Source organism: Aphis gossypii, chromosome 3 (genome assembly GCF_020184175.1).
Source record: "Aphis gossypii isolate Hap1 chromosome 3, ASM2018417v2, whole genome shotgun sequence".
NCBI lineage: Eukaryota > Metazoa > Arthropoda > Insecta > Hemiptera > Aphididae > Aphis > Aphis gossypii.
In genome coordinates, this window is record NC_065532.1 from 53,624,168 (window position 1) to 53,643,947 (window position 19,780).

The following is a 19,780-nucleotide window of genomic DNA, read 5'->3' on the forward strand; positions in this document are numbered from 1 at the left end:
AAAAAATATACATTTGGTATATTATACGTAATATAATTTGATATATTTCATATTAATATTTATTAGATGTATAAAGATTATACGTTTGAGTGATCAATTATTACTAATACACATAAGAAAGTTGAAAAAAAGCATTTTTATGCATGTACAGTACACACAAAATTATCTTATTATTTCATATCTCAGACAAATATGACCAAATTTCATTTGATTAAAAAGGATACGCTTTATAACATATGTATACACAAGAGACTGCACTAAAAATCAATTTGAACAAGTGGTATTAGAAATTATTATTTAGAATACAATTCAAATTATGATTTTAATATTAATATTAAATATATAATTCATAAAGTACATAATTTTCAAAAATAAAATTCCTAAGAAAATAGTATATTTGTAAAAAACAAAATTTATCTTATAGAAGTTGTAAACAGGAAGTTTTAATCGATTAAACTTATCATAAAAGTAATTCCATTATGTAGGGTTTAGTACGTAAGTAGTATAATTATTATATCTTTGGAATAATAGAAAAATATTTAACTGAGTGCAAAAAAAAAACTAACACGTAAACAACGGTAGAACGATTCATATCGGCAATCAATAAAAAATATTTAAGTAAAAATCAATAATGTAAATGAAAGTTTCGACAGGTTTGATGGAAAATATTTGACAGTTTTATAGGCATAAAAAATATTTTATACATATCTTATACACAAACCTAAAAATCTACGAATTAGTATAATTAAAAAAAAAAAACACTCAGTACATAAAAAAATTTTTTATTTTTTATTTCAGACATTATTGCTAATACTGATAAATAAATAATTTTTTTGTTACTATTTTATAAAAGAATGAAATAAACAGGAAATCATTAAATTATTTTAGTTTTCTAGTTACTGATAATTATAATTAAAATAATTTTTTTTTATAGTAAGTTATTACTAATATATGTTAAGTATTATAATTATAACTATTTGTGAATGAATTTCATACATAACATTTAGTAATAATACATCTTACATGTATAATAAATGCCTTATGAGTAACGACGATATATTTTTAAAATGATCTCAATAAAATACAATATTGTTAGAAAATAAATGTTTGTGGATTCGTTAATATTTTTTGTTGATAATTTAGCATAATATACGATATAATTTAGTTAATAGTTTTATACTATATAGGTACTTAGTACTTTATAGTAATGAATATTCGTAGAGAATTTTGGTATTATGAAAATATAAAAATAAAAGAAAAACATACTAATTTAAATTTCTTAATAACCAATAATGTTTTTTAGATCCATACAATAAGCTATTCCATCTTTGTAGTTTGATATACTAATGATTGGATTCCTAATGTGTCCTTCAAAAGTGATGGCGGTGTTTAATGCAGTCATTTTGTAGCGGGCAAAAAGGAATGTTGTTATTTTTTATTATTATTCAAACTTAAAAAAAAACCTAAAAAAATTAGAGTCAGGCATTTTAGCGTATGTTAGTAATAGACAAACTAGGAAATAAGACTGGAATATTTATAATTATGAATTGAGAATCAATGATCAATGCGTAGCTTAAGATAAACAATTACGAGTACATAGTGCTAAGCTTACTAAAAAATATTTAGATATAAATTATTAATAATTAATGCAATACTTAGGTACTATTAATACAATATCATACTACTTAAATTATTTAAAAAAATTAATTCCACCATAATAAAAATTGTTTACAGTTATTAAATAAACAAAGAATATCAGATTATATTTACCTTAACAATTAGGATTTAATACTCAACTCAGAATAAAAAAGGTTAAGAATTCGAATTAAATTTGGATGGTTCAAATACCAAATAATAAAACATTTAACAACTAAAATTAAATCTTTACAGCAAACAGCTTGCTAGAAATTGTAATGACTTATGGGAAATTATAATATACCTATTAAAATCGAAATGAAAAGTATGAACCAATAATTAAAGAATTATTAAATTATTAAAAATTAATAAAAAATTACTGCAAACCACTAAATTCCTTCAATTAATATATATAGGCAACACAATAAACATAACTAGGTATATATTTTTCGTTTGTTCTTGGTCACATTCGTAAAGAATAAAATACAATTTACGAAATTTATAATCATAACTATTAACTTGTAGTTGATTACAACTAGAGACATTTACTCAAATGTTTTACTTATCATTATAATGCTAACTAAAATAATTCAATTCATTATTAGCAAATATTTATGTAAATAAATGTAGTTAAATTATCGTAATTTGTTTAAATTTAAGCAAATGTATTAGTTGGGTAATTTGTATTTAAAAAATAATTTAAATTTTAGATTTTAAGCGGAGCGATGAATAACAATTTTAGTTGTTTTATTTGAATTTAAATACATTCGCGAAGACTTAAAATCGTAACGTATATTATAATATACGTATTATAAAATTTTTATAATATTTAGATTCATTTACATCTATTGCCTATTTAAAGATTGTTACTTATTGTAAAATAAATTACAATAATAGAATAATAATATACCACTTGTAAATATAACTACGAATATAAACTGAAAAAATGAACTTAGTAATACAGACTGATCGACCATCTCCGTTGAGAATCATTTACGTAGGTATGTAAAGAATTATCATTGAACTAAACATTTAATACATAAATTAAAATGACTTATTCGATAACGATAGGCGAAATTTTTAGTAAAAAAGAACGGTTACGTACTTGCCAACTTTTTTACGTACAAACTTGTTTATTTATTTTTATTATAGAATAAAGTTATCATACTTAGTTTTTAAAACCTGTCAACATTATTACGTAATAAAAGAAAAATACCACCAACATAATATGGGTTGAACAAATAATATTAGTTCATCTAAGATAATATACTATTAGTTTGTAGGTAATATATCTTAGTTGCTGGTTTTAATTTAAAATATGCTCAGATTTAAATTAATAAACATTTTATAATATTAGATAACATAGTATAAAAATTAAACTAACTTTTATTTTATTATTGTTAAAAAAAAAAAAAAACTAGTTATTAATATTAAAATGCCTTCACAACAATCTGGTAATACAGGAAATATATTTAGAAAAGTAGACTATAGATTTAATAAGGATTGCATTCCTGTTAGTAATAATGGTATCTTACTTAATTGGAAAAATAAAATATTTTCACAAACTTACAGTAATGAACATATTACACGTAATAAGTATAATATGTAATCCTGCGTAGATTAAATATAGAATAAGCTACCTATTATCAGTTTTTTTCTACAAAAAATGATTTAAAATATAAGTTTAATTATAGTTGGTGCTAATCGTGTATCACTATATCATTTTAAGAGCTATAAAAATAATAAATGCTCAAAAGCGTTTACACAAAAATATACCTCCAACTACTAGTTGTAAGTAACTTATAACTTATAAATATATAATTGATACTATTCTACAAAAATATACTAAATTATAGAATCATATAAAATCTATTAATTAAACGACATTAACATATTTCCAAAAATGATTTTTTAAAGAATCATACCTACACATTTAGAAATTTTAGAATATCGTTAAAATATCTATCATAAGATTAGAAAATATTAGGAAGTGAAAAAATAATTAATAATAATTTACACAACTAATTATTTTAAACAGTCCCCCTGATAATATAATAATTAATACAATATTAATTAGTTAACCAACAGACCTAACCCAGTTGGTATATACTATGTAGTGTGGATAATATTAATATATTCTAAAAGCTATGTGTTGAAACTATGAATATTATGAGATCTTTTTGAAACAATAAATTATAATGATTATATAACATGATAATATTGAATAATAATAAAAACTGATAATATTATTATGTTAATCAATATTGTATTGTGTTTTCCGTATAAGGATTGACTTTTCATTTATACTTCTATATTATATTATTCAATACGTTGCAAGCTAACGTGGACCATCTTTAGAGATGAGATAATCAGTACGACTGTATATTTAGTATTGTACCTAAGTGAAGAAGTAGTAGAGGTCAATCCTTATATTTTTTCTATTATAGAACAACAATTAATTAAAATATTTTGTCACTTTTACTAAATCACAGTAATGATTTTTTATAAAACGTAAAATAGTATTGCGTGGTAACTAATTCAATGTTTAAAAGGCCAACTATATAAATACTATATTAACTATATTTTACTATATTAACTCTCACTTTGGTTGAAATAAAATTGTCAGTATATTTTTTAATTCTACATAATACTGTTATGTTTTAATCAACTGCAGTTACTACTTGTCTCCCACAATTCGATTTTTACTAATATACATTTTCTTTATTTAATTTGTTTGAACGTTGTAATATCTGACAATAAGTAATGACCAAAATTGTAAGTCATAATATTTAAATAAAACGTTTTATTTATATCATATTTTTTATAAATACATTTCATATATATCATATTTTGAAAATAATTCACAATAAAATGAAACGATTTATTTAAATAATAAACAAAATAGTTTTATGTTAAATTTAAATAAAACAATATTATTATGTCTAAAAAATTAGGTGCATAACCCTAATACGAATTACTGTAACTAAAAATGAAGCTGCCACAATTATTATTATGTAGTAAAATGTTATAATTCATAAATGATCATGATAATTCTACAATTTTAGTGCACAGAATAAAAAAAAAAACTTACTAATTAAAAAGGTTATTAAGTTAAATATTCGTATAATAAGTAAAATTATTTTTTTATTAGTTATGATAATTATTGGTCTTTTAACTGTCGATACATTTAGTTAAATATCTTTATACCTACATATAATATTTTGAAAAAGTGAAATGTAATGTAGTAAAAAGTAATAAACTAATAACTTATTGGAATGAAATAAAAACGTGTTCCAACATAATTTGTGTTTATAATTGGATATAGGTACTTTCCTATTTTAATAATTTAATTATTTTTAATTACGTATTAAAGTTAAAAGTTGAATACTTGTAATATTCTATAATTAAATATCACATAATAATATTTAAAATAAAACTGAAAAATAATATTAGATGTACGAGAAGAATCAATTTACTATAATAATATAAAATATTAACTAATTACTCCTATTTCTACATTGTAGATGCTATTTGATCTGAAATATTCAAAATTGTCGTTTGTATTATATATCTATACCACGTTTCCAAACCTTGGACTTATAATATTGAAATTGAATTTTAAAAATTGGACACGGACAGTTTTCTGCATTATTAAGTTGTTTTTTATACTATACACTAAACTATTATAAATAACACGTAAAAATCACCTTGGTGATTTGTTTACCGGATTTTCAATTAATGAAAAAAAGGAAAACTCCGGAAGGAACACACTGTATTGTACACTTGCTATAATAGTACATACACACATAGTGCGTTGTATATATTATAGTATGCTCAGAAGAACCATATCACGCACAGTAAACTGGGTCATCACGGGTTCTTCGAAGAGTATAATATAATAATACGTACATATATATATAATGCACCACGCCTCAGACTGATACCTCATCGGCCATCGCACAAGGACGCGCGGCTGTAAAATTCAATTATTTCTTAGGATTCTTAACAATTTTCTATTATTAGCAGAGGCGGGATTGTGGTATTTGTACAACAGACGCAGACAGAACGATTTTCATTTCTAGACAAGTAATAAATGAAAATAACATAAAAAAAATTCCTGACATAATAGTTATATTCACGTTGTAAAAAGATTTAATTTGGTTTTAAAATCTCTATTCCGCGAAACTATCATTGGAGACATAACATTTAATTTTTATAATAAATTATTTTTTTGTTTACTCAGTGAAGGAACATAACGAATGGTAAAATTATATGATTGAAAGACTTTTAAAACCATTAAGTATTAATTTATTAGTTTTTAAGTGGTGTATTATTGTTTAATTTGTATTCAATTATAGTTCACATATACCTAGGGTATAGGTAGGTGTATTTTTATTATATGGTACAACAGCCGAAATTAAAATGCTCAGAAGTTATTTATCTACAATACTAATAGCTGTATAATAAGTTCAAAATTACACATCATTATTTTTTCACGATACTGTTTTACTTTGTTACCATTATGGCGAGACTGATAAAATAATATTTTTTCAAAATATAAATTTTATATATATATATATATAAATTTATTCAAAATTAAAAACAGAACTATAGACATTGAGTTATAACTAATCAACTGTTAGATAGATGAAAATCATGCATATCGCTTAATATTAGAAAACACATTAAACTAATCACTTATTTTGCAAATACTTAAGAATGAAAAGTGCATTAAAATAATTTTAATATTTTAATTATAAATAATTGCTGAGAAATTCAAGCATTAATAGCATTGATTTAATGGAAAATAGGCAGGTGGTATTTGAAGCGTTAATTAAGATTATTATTTTTTCTAACATATTAAATTTAAACGTGAGAAAATCATAATTCCCCTCCAATGTATAATCTAAATATTTTTTTCTACAGTAAACAAGGTATTAGGTAACCATACTGTGGTTTGATCACTCCTCATACCCGAAATACAAACATATTGTAATGTAAACCACACGTTCCTCATTTCGACCATAAACTAAAATTAAAGAAAGAAGAATAGCAATTGTATAAGATGTATAATAGTATAATATAATACGTATTGCAGTAACATTCTTGTATGACTTTATCCGAGTGCAATACACGTGTGAGGTGTAGTGCATCGCAGTGCAATAACATGCACTGCAGTGCATATCTAATGCACACACACGGTCCTTAATGCGAACGAAAGGTCGATTACCGCGACACATAAGGAACAGCGAGAGACACTAGACATATAATATGTATTATTAGTTATGAACTTATGATTTATCATTATTATTGTTATTATCGTTAGCCATCGTTCCATTGTGGCCAGACGACGTTTATACAAAATCATTACGAAACTGCGCGTGGCACAACGCGGTCGCGGTCCTTGGATGATGTTTATTTTGTCAACTAGATCGAAACGTACGTACAATGGATTTGAACGATCTGATTTTGCAATAACATAATATTATTGTTATAACACCGACCAGACGCTTCGATGTATATATTATTGACCTTTAGGTCGTGAAAGACAAGGTATACAAAGATGCAGAGTCAAAGGAAACGTGCGACAGGTTTCTGTCATTTTCATCCTTTCGTTACACTTCGATCGTGTTTAACGAACACAATGTGAGGCAAACGAAGCAGTATTATATTATGGCATGTATATATAATAATGTATATTTTTAAAGTAGACGACGGTCTGACACACCCTAGCTAGCTAAACCGGAATAACCACACGTGGACAAACAGTTTACAATAAATTGTATATTTTGTATATATTTAGCATTTTTTACATTGTAAAATTTATTAACTGGTGCTTTTTTTTAAAAAAAAATCTTTATCCAAATAAAATTTTTCAGTAACAATAATATTTGTTAAATTATCATAAAAATAAAAAATCGAAAATTCTGAAATACAGAGTTACACAATACATGACAGTGTAAGTTTATTGAAGTTAAATAATAAATTAGGTACGTATTGAAAGAATAATAATAATAAAAAAAAATGAAGGTATTACACTTAAATCGTTAGTAAAAAATGAAATGCGCATAGAGGGTCGATGGCATTATATTTGTTAGGGACATATAAAATATACTATTCATCAAAACATAAAAATTTACTTTTGATTTCAACCTTGTACGAGTACAAGTATTAACTAATATGAGTATATTACGAGTCGATTGCAACCATCTCAAACGTTCTATCTGAAATCGAATAAAAACGATTTCATACATCGATTGTTAAATAATAATAACAATAATAAAACAAATTAGTAGCACAGACAATAATATCTGAAGAACCAATCCGTCAATTTAAGGTAGAGTGGGTGGTCAATAATCGAATTTGCCGAGGTACGAATGTTCGTTGTGTCGTCAAACATGAAAGTGTATGATGAATCGACGTTTAAAATAAAATTCTCTACATTATGTGTGCACTTGACTATTATACTATAGCAAAGTGTCTAAACACAAAATGATATCCCCACTGCGCATCCTAAAACGGCAAACAATAGCCAACGCTATGGTAAAGGTATACACGGACAATGTTTTAATTTTGGAACAGTCATAATAATATACACGATTACGAGTTATTATGAATAACACGGGTCTTTTTATTATGGCCAATTTATCACGGTCAAAATAATATGACAATTGATATAATAGATAAAAAGTTTTGATACGCATATACATATACTATTTAGGCATCTCATATAATATGTGTATAGATGTTTAATAGCAAAGACTAAAACGACTGTCTGTAAAACGATAAACTTTGATTTATGTCTGGCTGTAGAATAAACACAACTTACGAATATTTATTATAATAATAAATAATTAACAATTATTATATAATAAGATAATAAGTTTACGAGACGTAATTTAAAAAAAACACTAAAATCTGTACATATATAAATATAATACGACATGCAAGGTCGACCTATAATACATTATTATAATATAAAATAATGTTCTTATTTATACATCACGAGAATATTTGCTATTTTGTGAAAAGATTCAGTATATTACATAGAAATGATAACTGCGCACCGAACAAGTTCTATAGTCTATACCATAAAGGTCAATACAGGCTTACTAAATATTTGTGATCATTATATGATCAGGTTAGGTCATTAATAATGTCACTATTGTGTATTAAATACAAATATACAATGTGACCCATATCTCAATTTTTGTGATTTTTAAAAATTAAAAATTAAATTAAATTTCTTATAATTAAGCAGAGTAAGGATCTAAAATGTAAATTTACTTACATATCACACATAGATATAAATATATTTATGGACTAACGTCAAATTAATCATTTCATTTCATTTTAAATGTATAACTGTTATGAGTATAACTAAGAATTATTAGTATATAAAGTCGGAAAACACCACAATTTCGCACGTCATTTTCACAACTCGCCATTCGAATTTTGAATTTTTCTTATCTAATTTCAAGATAAATATATCGTGTTTTTTGAGTATGAAATCAAGTGAATAAAAAATATAATAAACAGCAATTCATAATATTTAAAAATGAAATATTTGAATCAATTTTGGAAAAAAGTATATCACATTGAATGGATCATTTCTACCATTTAATTACCTTATATAGAGTTGTTTATGTGTAATGAAAGTTGTTCACGTGAAAAAAGTGCTTTAGCGGTAATATTCGTCATTTAAAAAAATAAATAAAGAAAATGATGTTATTACGTATTTGCGTTAACTAGTCACATGACCGGAAACGTGATTTTGACGACGGCATATTACTTGTAGACCCGAAGTTATGTGTATAAGACATACGTAGTATATATAGTATATTATGCTTTAATCAAACGGCGTTATTTGCCTAGTCCACGATGTATTAACTATTGGTTAGGGGTATATATACAAAAATAATATCATTATGGTTTAATCTGGTCTGTTGTTAGGAAAAACATATTTTGTTAATTAAGAAACAAATTTAGAAAGGCGAACACACAAACTGATTGATATTATACATTGGGTTGTTTTTTTTTTTCATAAACCATATTAACGTTCTCAAAAATATTTGGTTTACTTAATTATTGCAAGTTATAAATAGAAAAGAAATGTTTAAAAAAGTCACGCAAAAGATATATTTTCATAAACGATAATTTTATTGTTTATGAAATAATAAGTGTTCATAAAAAAACATAAAAGTCACAATTTAAAATTCATAAATCCTATTTTCGTGACGAATTAGTATGGTTAAAATATAATTGTATTTATTTTTAAATAATACAAACAGCTTAGGATTGTCGATGAAATTTACTTTAATTATTCATATTAGTTATATATTTTTATTGCATCACAATATAGGTATATTGATAATGATATAACATAATACGAATGTTATTTAATAGTTACGACATAGATTGATATGTGATAAAATATTAGCTTGAATTACGGCCCACGTTACTAGTAATGGGTTAAGTCAAAATAAATATGTCGTTAACGAATACATAAGTAGTAGCCAGTTGCAGCTAATATTAACAAAACTCAGTTCGCGCGCTTTTATACAAAAGATATGTATTTTTTTAGTTTTTACTATCGATGGCAGACACTTAGAATCGATTTTTCAAAACATATCGTTTTTAAGCGGATTTGACGAACACGTGCAATTAAAAATCACACAGCATTGGAAACACAGGAGAAAAAATAGATAAATACGTCACTTTTGTACGAGGAAAAAATATATAACATAGGGTATATTATTCATAATTATTGTATTTTTTTTAACGTGGTTATAACAATACATCATAAACAATAATATTACAAAGTAGGAAACTAAATATTATACAAACAGAAAAAGATAAAACGAATATAGAAAAGACGATGTACGAAGATGAAGTAACGTCGCGAGTAGGTCGTCCTAGTAACAGCATTGCAGCAAACTATGACGACAACAATGATGATGGCGATAATGATGATGATGATAATAATCAATAATAATAATGCGATTGACGCAAAGTGAAAATTACGATGATACATTTTTCAAAAACGGTTCGTCGTTCATTTACGCTTGACGTTTGTACGGGAATGGGTACGAAACGGCAGGAGTGTACACCGGGGCGTGGACGGCGGGTGCGTACACCGGGGCGGAGTATACCGGAGCTGGGGCGGTGTAAACAGGGGCCGGGGCGGTGTACACCTTGGCCGGGGCCGCGTACACCGGGGCAGCGGGGGCGACGACTTTGGCGCCCTTAGTGACCTGGGCCACGAAACCGTTTACGTCATCGGCGGTGTACGACACGGTCCTGACGGTGCCGTCGGGTTCGGCCAGGCTGTACTGTCCTTGGACTACGCCGTTGGACAGGCTCTCTTCGGCTGTCTTGTAATCGCCGGTGGCCGGGTCGGACACGCCGTACTTGTAAGCGTACGACGGGTTCGGGTTGACCGGGTGGTAGACGGCCGCTGGGTAAGCGGGGTAAGCGACCGGGGCGGCGGGAACCACGGCAGCGGACGGGTAGTACTGAGCACGGACCGCGAATACGGCGATGCAAGCAAAGCAAACTGCTACCTGTTGTACAAATATGAACACGTTATTGTACCTACTGTTATTTTTTTAATTTCGTCATTTATGATATAATACGGATAAAAGTTAATTATCTTTAAAGAGCAAATCGAGTTTTTAAGTGAATTATATTTATAAATATATGTTACACTGCATGTTTTGAAAATTTAATACGTCTTTGTAACCACCAACGGTATTATAGGAAAGATGTTAAAAATTAAATCTATAGCTTGAGTATTTTTTCAATATTTTCATGAATAATTTTGTGTTTACAAAATAACGTATAGGCAGAATAACGCAAACCGATGACGCAAAGCAGTCTCGGATCTTGGTTAAGATCAAGCAACTATATAATAACTTGGTACTGTGCCTTAACTGCAATTAAAGCAATAAAAATTACAAGACATTTACGAAGTTACTCTAAGACGTGGTTACATTTACACACGTCCCAGTCGAAACATACAGTATTGAATCGAAAAGTTTTAACAAATCCAATCTATTTTATGCTTATAAATATAATTATTAGTTGATATTGTTATTAATCTTGAGTGTTTTTATATTATATTGCATTAACACACAAAAAATATTAAAATTCGGTGTATATATATTAAAAAAATAATAGTACCTATAACATAATAAATAATGTATAAAATGTACTTACTTTGGAGAACATTGTTGATTTCTTTGGTTGCACTGGACTCTGCGTAAAAACGATGACTAGTTGCAATATAAACTGCACAAAGAGATAACTAAGTCTGAACACTAATGATTTGCGACGACGGTTGACGAGTGAATATGATAGACCGCTGTCACGCGACGCTTTTATACAGAAATATTACAGGCGCGCACAATATGCCCCCAATAATGGGTGATGATGTTTGCGACAGTTTTACGCGATTCCAGTAAACAAGTATGTATTTCCAGTTTACGACAAATACGAACGCCCCAGTCCATAATATGAGTTTAAACAGACCAAAATGGCTATAACCACTATAGTATTAATGGTGTTGTTTTTTTTCTATGATCTTATTTTTATTTTTTTATTTACTCTTTATATCGGATGTACAGGTATACACGTCTTGCTGCTGGCGCTACAGGTTAATAACGATAATGTGAATATGATATGTGTATTATACTGTAGTGCGCATCCGAGTCATCCAACATTATTTTCGTGCACGATCAAAATTAAACCAAATAATGTGTAATTAATAATAAATTATGTTTTACGAAGATACACGTGCTAATTTTTTCATGTTTTCGAATGCATATACTTTATTTGTGCAGGAACAATATTTATTTTATGTAATAATATACTTTGATAATAACGTATTTGTAGTTGATTATCGGTTTGAAATTATAGGAAAGTCGTTGCTTTCCACAGAGAAATAAAATAAGTAAGTATAATGATTTTTAAACTTTAAATTTCCTATAATAGTTTATAATTCTAAGCTGATAATATCTATGTATAATATATATATAATATAGATTACATTATATCTATATGTTTCATCTACATTTATGGAAAGTTTTCAATTAAAATAATTTTGATGGTAATCGACTGGTGTCTAATTTAAAATGTTTAATTTTATCAATATGTTTTCATAAGCTTTTATAAACTGATTTTACTTTAAAAACAAACATATTTTATGATATTTATTGATTTTTTTACGTTTAATTTTACAAAAACCTAAATTTAAGTTCAACACTAAGTATTGAAATTAATAGATTTAATACCTATAAATTCTTCTCAGTATAAAATTCTATATTATATTTTACTTCTGTTCCCGATTTTACTTTATAAAAAACTGAGAATTTTTCTAAAAGTATCGACTAGATCCAATTATCTACCAAAAAAATCCATGAAGTAGAAGATTAAAATATTATTATAACTATAAAAACGTGTAAATAGAGACAATGACAAAATAAAAAAACCATACAATTATAAAACCAATACATTTATAGCTCCAATCGGAATTTAAGATATTGTTACAAATTAACTTTACTTTAATTATTTATCATACACTATATAAAAGAGATACACTCTGTGAGACATTTTTAATTAATTGTAAAAAGAAGTAGTAAGTACAATTATCAAAATTGTAATAATAAAAATAATTATTGTGCTTTTTGCAAAGTAGGTTAAATACATAATTTTTGTTATTCTATTTCACTTATATTGTTAAAGTACACGCATATTTAGACATTCTATATAATATAGTACCAAAAGTATTTAAAATTTTATAATGTATAGATGATATTTTGTAGTTGAAACTTAATAAATTATAATTTAGGTACTAACGCGTATTTGCGTAAAGTGTAATCACTAACCAATGATCAAGCCAATTATTTTTACTTTTGTCACTCCAATAAAATATGGACATCATACATTATTACAATTTATACATGTTAAATAATTATCAAGTTAGGATAAAAAAAATAATAAGGGTTATCTGGGTCTAACTTTAATATATCAAATTTATTAAATCGCTGTTACTTATTAGTAAAATTGCATTTAAGTCTTTTGTTTTCTTTACAACTTACTTTATTTTTTTTAAAGAATGATACAATTCATCCATTGAAATAGCTATCGGATTAAATTGTAAACACGAATAACATATCATTATATCATTATAAAAAGTAAAAACATATTTTAAAATAAAGGAAAGCAATCACAATTTTGCGCATATAATGACAAATTTTTAAACCACTACATTAATTAATGGTCACGATTTATTCGTCTATAATACGATAGAATATAAATACGGTGATATTATGTACTTGTATTAATCCATAGTAAAGGTATACTATAGCAGATTAATTATTATTATGTAATGTTATAATAAGCTGCATAATTCAAATGCTGCAATTTAATAAACAGAGCATATTAAGTACTGCTATTGTAGTCGATTATGCTATATTAATGATTCAGTACTACCAAAGTGCTTATCATGATTCAATGAAATAATTTTCATTATGATAACAACTATAAGGATTTGCTAATAGCAAATAATAATATAATATATTAACTATTGGTACATGTCCACTCTCACAAGCTCTTTAATATAGGCCTTAAAGCAAATATTTCGTTATATTATTATAAACAATGGTAGGTACCTAAATATAGAGTTGTAATATCTCCATAATACTATTTAAACAACAAATGCTCCTATACATCATAGTGAATAATATAATGCTTATAAAAATAAAATAAGATGCTAGTATTATAAAAAACAATTACATATTTTGTTAGCATAAGTTCGATACCGATATCCAGGGACATGAAGAAATATGTTTTTGCAGGGTGTGGTACGCAGTGTGTATACGGCGGTGGCATCGCTAAACTGGACCAACTCGTTATCCTGCCACAGTGCAGGTTTCTCCCTAATTCCATTTATAGGGTCAGCATAAGTATCTTAATTAGTCAACTAGAACCGAGTGATTACGTGAATACGTGGGATTTATAAAAATGCAATCAACGCGATATAATAATGATTATACGTGTTATGAGTACATTTGAGAGAGAGGGAACATTTCAGTGTAGTAAATAGTAATTGCACAGTGTGCTTCTGCGGTCCAACGCGTAGGTATGTTTATTTTTTCTTCGGCCATATTATAGGCCTTAATATATTATTGTATGTATTATTAAGCCGAAACTCAATGTTTATTCAAATATCGTACGTATAATACTATATACTAATATATGTAGGTACTACTATATATAGCTGCTATATACATATATACACTTTATGCAGCTATAGTGTCATTTATGTATTAACATAAGCCTTATTTATTATAAAATAACTATGTTTTACCTGATTTTGATTGCCTTTTGGGGGCGTAGCCACTGTCTAAGAGATCAAAGACTTTTCGGCAAGAAACCTCAAAAGTCATATACCAACAAAAAAAAAACAACGTATGTTGCGTAACCGAACTTGTCTCAAACACGGAGGGCCGTGGTCATGTATACGTGGTGCCGTGTATTCATAATGCAATATTCTCAATGACTTACCTGAAATGAAAATAAAAGATAATATTATATTGATTAAGGTTTAAATTGCGTAAATGGTAGAACACGCTCAGTAGATGATATTAACAGATTTATTCACATGTAAGAAAAATATGATATGAAACAATCCTACACGCTTGCTTATTGTAATAGCAAAGGTGTGAAAAGTATAATATTATCCAGTCTGTAAATACTATGGAACGCAATATCAAAACATATATTATTATTACGAAATACTATGGGATCAAAAACTAAATAAATATTAAAAAATATTTTGTGGTCTCTCGGGTGTCCCTGATACTATAATACATACAATATTATGAATACGAATAATTGTAAAAACTAATTTAAGAACTTAAAGAACATACACGCTTAGTGAGAATAAACAATGATTAGACCTCGTGAGGTACAAGTTCAATGGAACTATAAACCTAATAAATTATACACTTTATATTTATTTAACTCTAAATAACCATAACAATATAAATAATAATCATAAAAAAAATCCACTACAATGAAAGTTGGTTAATGAATTACCGTGTGTACATAAATATTAAGTATCATGCGATGATAAAAATAAGAATTTAATTCGTAGGATTATATTAATATAATATAATACATAACAGTATAATATCATCTTCCATTGATAGTTAAAATAACAACAACATGATCTCGACACGAATACCTCCAAAGTGTTACCACCATTGACCGTGTTACCTCATAAGTTTTCCAAACTTGGCGTGAATAATATTCTGGTCAATACTAACACCTTATTTGAAAAGGACGGTCTTAATCAGCAAAATAATTCTTCAATAACGCGAGCGGGTTAAACGCGAATTGTATGTAATAGAATACACATTTCTTTGCAGAACGTGAAACGCATTATAATATACTGCCTTGTATAAATATTAGTAACAGCTCTTCAGACTATTTATATCTGATTAAAATATAATATTAACTGCAGATATAGATTTTTTTACGCGTTCACATTAGTTATCATATAAACTTAATTTTTTTTACCATTAATAAACTCTAATAATTGTTTTTAAAAATATTACTTATTCTTAAAAATTAAATTTGATTTATACACGGGTAAACCAAATAATAATTTTGAAAGAGACTAAAAATTCATTATAAATGCAAAAATTTGATTTGCAACATTTCGATCATACATTGGTTATAATTTTTACAGACACAAACCTACCACAGTTTTATTCGTTAAATTGTATATGAATCAACCTATTTAATACCAAACCTATATTATACGGCAAATTCGATGGTGTGATTACTGGCTAGTGGCTATACTCATCTGAATGTAGGTACCTATCTACTATTCAATAAATTCCATAAGTTTGATTAAATTAAATTAGACTTAAATCGGATAATTGTCTTGTGATAAACGCCCTCGACCGCTGTATGCATCGTACGTAAATAATATACAGCCGCCGCGTGTTTGCACTGAGTATAATATATTATTATTCATTTGGTATCTCTACAACCGCACTCCTACGCGTGTAATTTAATTCGTGTACATAATATATCATACAGTAGTAAGTGTACACAATTTTGTTGATGAACATTCGCAAACTCATGGAAGGACATACTGTGGTTCTGCGAAATGAGCGATACTGACATTTGCATATATTTCGGGGTCGTACTAAGCCAAATTTTGATAAAAACGATATAATATGTTTTCTATGTTCAATCAAAAGACTTAATCATATAAATATTTAAAGATTTTATCGTCTACAGCCAAAAATTATTAGAATTACAATGTATTGTGAGTTACTTTTCCCTCCTCCCCACGACTTTCCAAATTGTATCAATCTCCTAATGTTTGCTAATCCCTTAAAGGTAACTACATTGCCATAATAATATACATTATACATTGTTCATTTAAACAATTTCAAAGTGATTTTTGTCCACGATTATAATTTACTAATACATAACAAGCACATTGGAGTAGATTTTGAATATACTTTTAAAAATTATACCTATATGAATATTTTTTACTTTAAAAAACAGCGGCGTATATTATAAGAATGTTGTATTTCCATATGCGAATAACGAACTTATTTGTTATGAATTATAATATGTGAACACACTACACGCACACGCGTAATATCATATTGCATAACGTAAACGTATAGTACTATAATAGGTACCTACATATAGTATAATATATAGCCGACCGATTTTTCTGCACAGTGTATAATGTCGTTTTTGATTTTAATCGACTAACACTAGCTCAATTTAAACATTGTGTTAAATAAAATTATTAACATAATCTATTAGTAGAAGATATTAAGGTAGATTTTTGGCATATAGTTGTAACCGTATTAACAGAACATTTAATTTTGATAATCTTTGTATTATCTATAAAGCTTATAGGTATTTACGATATCGTTTACTCTATTTTTTATTAATAATTATTACTATTTTTTAAGATATTACTTAAATGGCATCATTAACGGTAAAATATATACAAATTATAAAATGTGAATATTTAATATCCGTATTTTCATTTATATATAACTAGTGAAAAAGAGGGAAAGAAAGAATTTGAACAAACTCCCTCTCATATGTACCTACGTATATTATATAGACGATTGTATTGATTACAGAACGAAACCTATAAATCATAGATACTAAACTCAAAATAGTTACAGCAGATGGATGATAAACGCAATATATACAAGTTATTACTTATATAGTTGTACGTTTCTTCGTCGACTATCTATAAATAGGCATACGCGCGATTGCGATTCCCATCTATATACGCAAAAATAATAGTATAAAAAGGGTATAAATGATCGACGTTGAAAGGGATAGTTTTTTTTTTGCAATAATCTTATTCATACTCCGATTAGTGCGAGTCTGCCGATCTGCTGTCTGCACGGAAATGCGTGCAGCAGTAGATCGTATTTCAAAACGACGACGCGTTTGTGTCCGGTTCAGGGCCAATCGTGAACGTCGAAGCGTTTAACGCACCGCCCGCATATAACGACGGCATCAATAAATAAATATATACAGGGTGATTCACCGAGAATGGTTACCCCTTTTTTATTCTCCAATAATGATTTTACTCAAAATATGATTTTTGAAAATTTTAAATATACTTACTTAAAAATTATATAATAACATTTTCGAGATGTTTTGTTCTACCCAAAAAAGTTTTCTGTGGAAATACACTTTGATTTTTCAAAGGAGAACCCTGATTTTAAACAGTCAATTATTTAACAGATAATTTTTCTAATAATTTAAAAAAATGTAAAAAATTAAAATTCTAATTAGTAGTTTTTGAGTTATTTAATTTTGTATACTAAGGATAATCGGCTAATGATAATGGATTTAGCTGATATGGGAGCTACGACACTTTGGTGATATGAAAATGTTAGCATTTAATATTTATCTATCATTATGTAATATTTATAAAAATGGTGCAAATATTACATTTATACATGAAAAAATTAAGTACGATTATCCTAAATATTACTGAAAAACTATTCATTATTATTGTTTAATAATTTACGACAATATTTAAAAAAAATCTATAGTAAAAAAGGGATTTTCATTTGATAAATAAAAATTTGTATAATTACAGGACACCCCTTAAATTGAATGAAAAATATCAAGAATTTGAAAGTATAATCTTTAAGTACTTATTGCTAAAAATTCCAAATTCAGAATTTAAATAGAATCAGCATATCATAGCGAAAAAGGGGGGTGTGCATGTATAGTTATCACCCTGTATAATATATATTATAGTCAGCGTACAGCATCTCGACTGGAGCTACTGCGGTGATCACGCATGAAAATCTATAATAGAGTAACACGTCCCCGAGATATATACAATAATAATAATAATATTAGTATAATATTCGTTATTATTCCTCATATTGTTCACGGGAATCGAAAATATCTATAATTATTATTTATTATTATTATTAATTTTTGTATTGTACGTTCACGTATATATTATTATTTATACGATTCGGACAACGGAAAAGGTCACTCCACATATTATCTATTGTTATATATATTATACCATATTATGGATTTAAATGCATGTGTTGGCTGTCGCAATATATTCACGAGATTAATTCCTCCGGACTACATACTCGACATAATATAATAATAACTGTTGATGGAGCATATTTTCTTAATGTCTCGTGAATATTATATCGAGAAACGTCGTTCAACATTTTTTATGTATTTTTTTGCTCTGTCCAAGAATAACAACGGTGCCCTACTATGTACGATATTATCATGTCCTCGACATTATAAGAGTAGACGACCATTGTACTACATGATGGTATTGTTGTTATTTTATATATATAGGTACGTCAATGTTAATTTAGTTTCTTGTTGGAAAATAATCCTACGTACTTATGTATACATAGCTAATGAAAATGCTTTTAAAATATTATAAATTTCCATGTGGTTTAATAAACGCCGCCTACTAATAAACTGCAATTAATATCAATACATGTATAACTGCCTAACTACAGTCGAAATCTCTGGACTAAACCTCATTTGTCACCTACCTAAAGTTAACTAAAATTAAAAATAATATCAATAT

The 19,780-nt window shown here is 27.0% G+C and overlaps 2 protein-coding genes across 3 annotated transcripts in view; both read right to left on the minus strand.

Moving 5' to 3' along the window:
- LOC114126665 (neurobeachin-like protein 1) overlaps positions 1–19,780 on the minus strand; it is a 107,733-nt gene that overhangs the window by 40,245 nt on the left and 47,708 nt on the right. The window lies entirely within an intron of this gene.
- On the minus strand, positions 10,388–12,006 carry LOC114126671 (cuticle protein 7-like). The gene is made up of 2 exons (XM_027990670.2): positions 11,854–12,006; positions 10,388–11,198 (listed from the first exon to the last, which is right to left on the minus strand). The coding sequence occupies exons 1-2, from the start codon at positions 11,863–11,865 to the stop codon at positions 10,695–10,697; spliced, it is 516 nt and encodes a 171-aa protein (XP_027846471.1). The 5' UTR covers positions 11,866–12,006; the 3' UTR covers positions 10,388–10,694.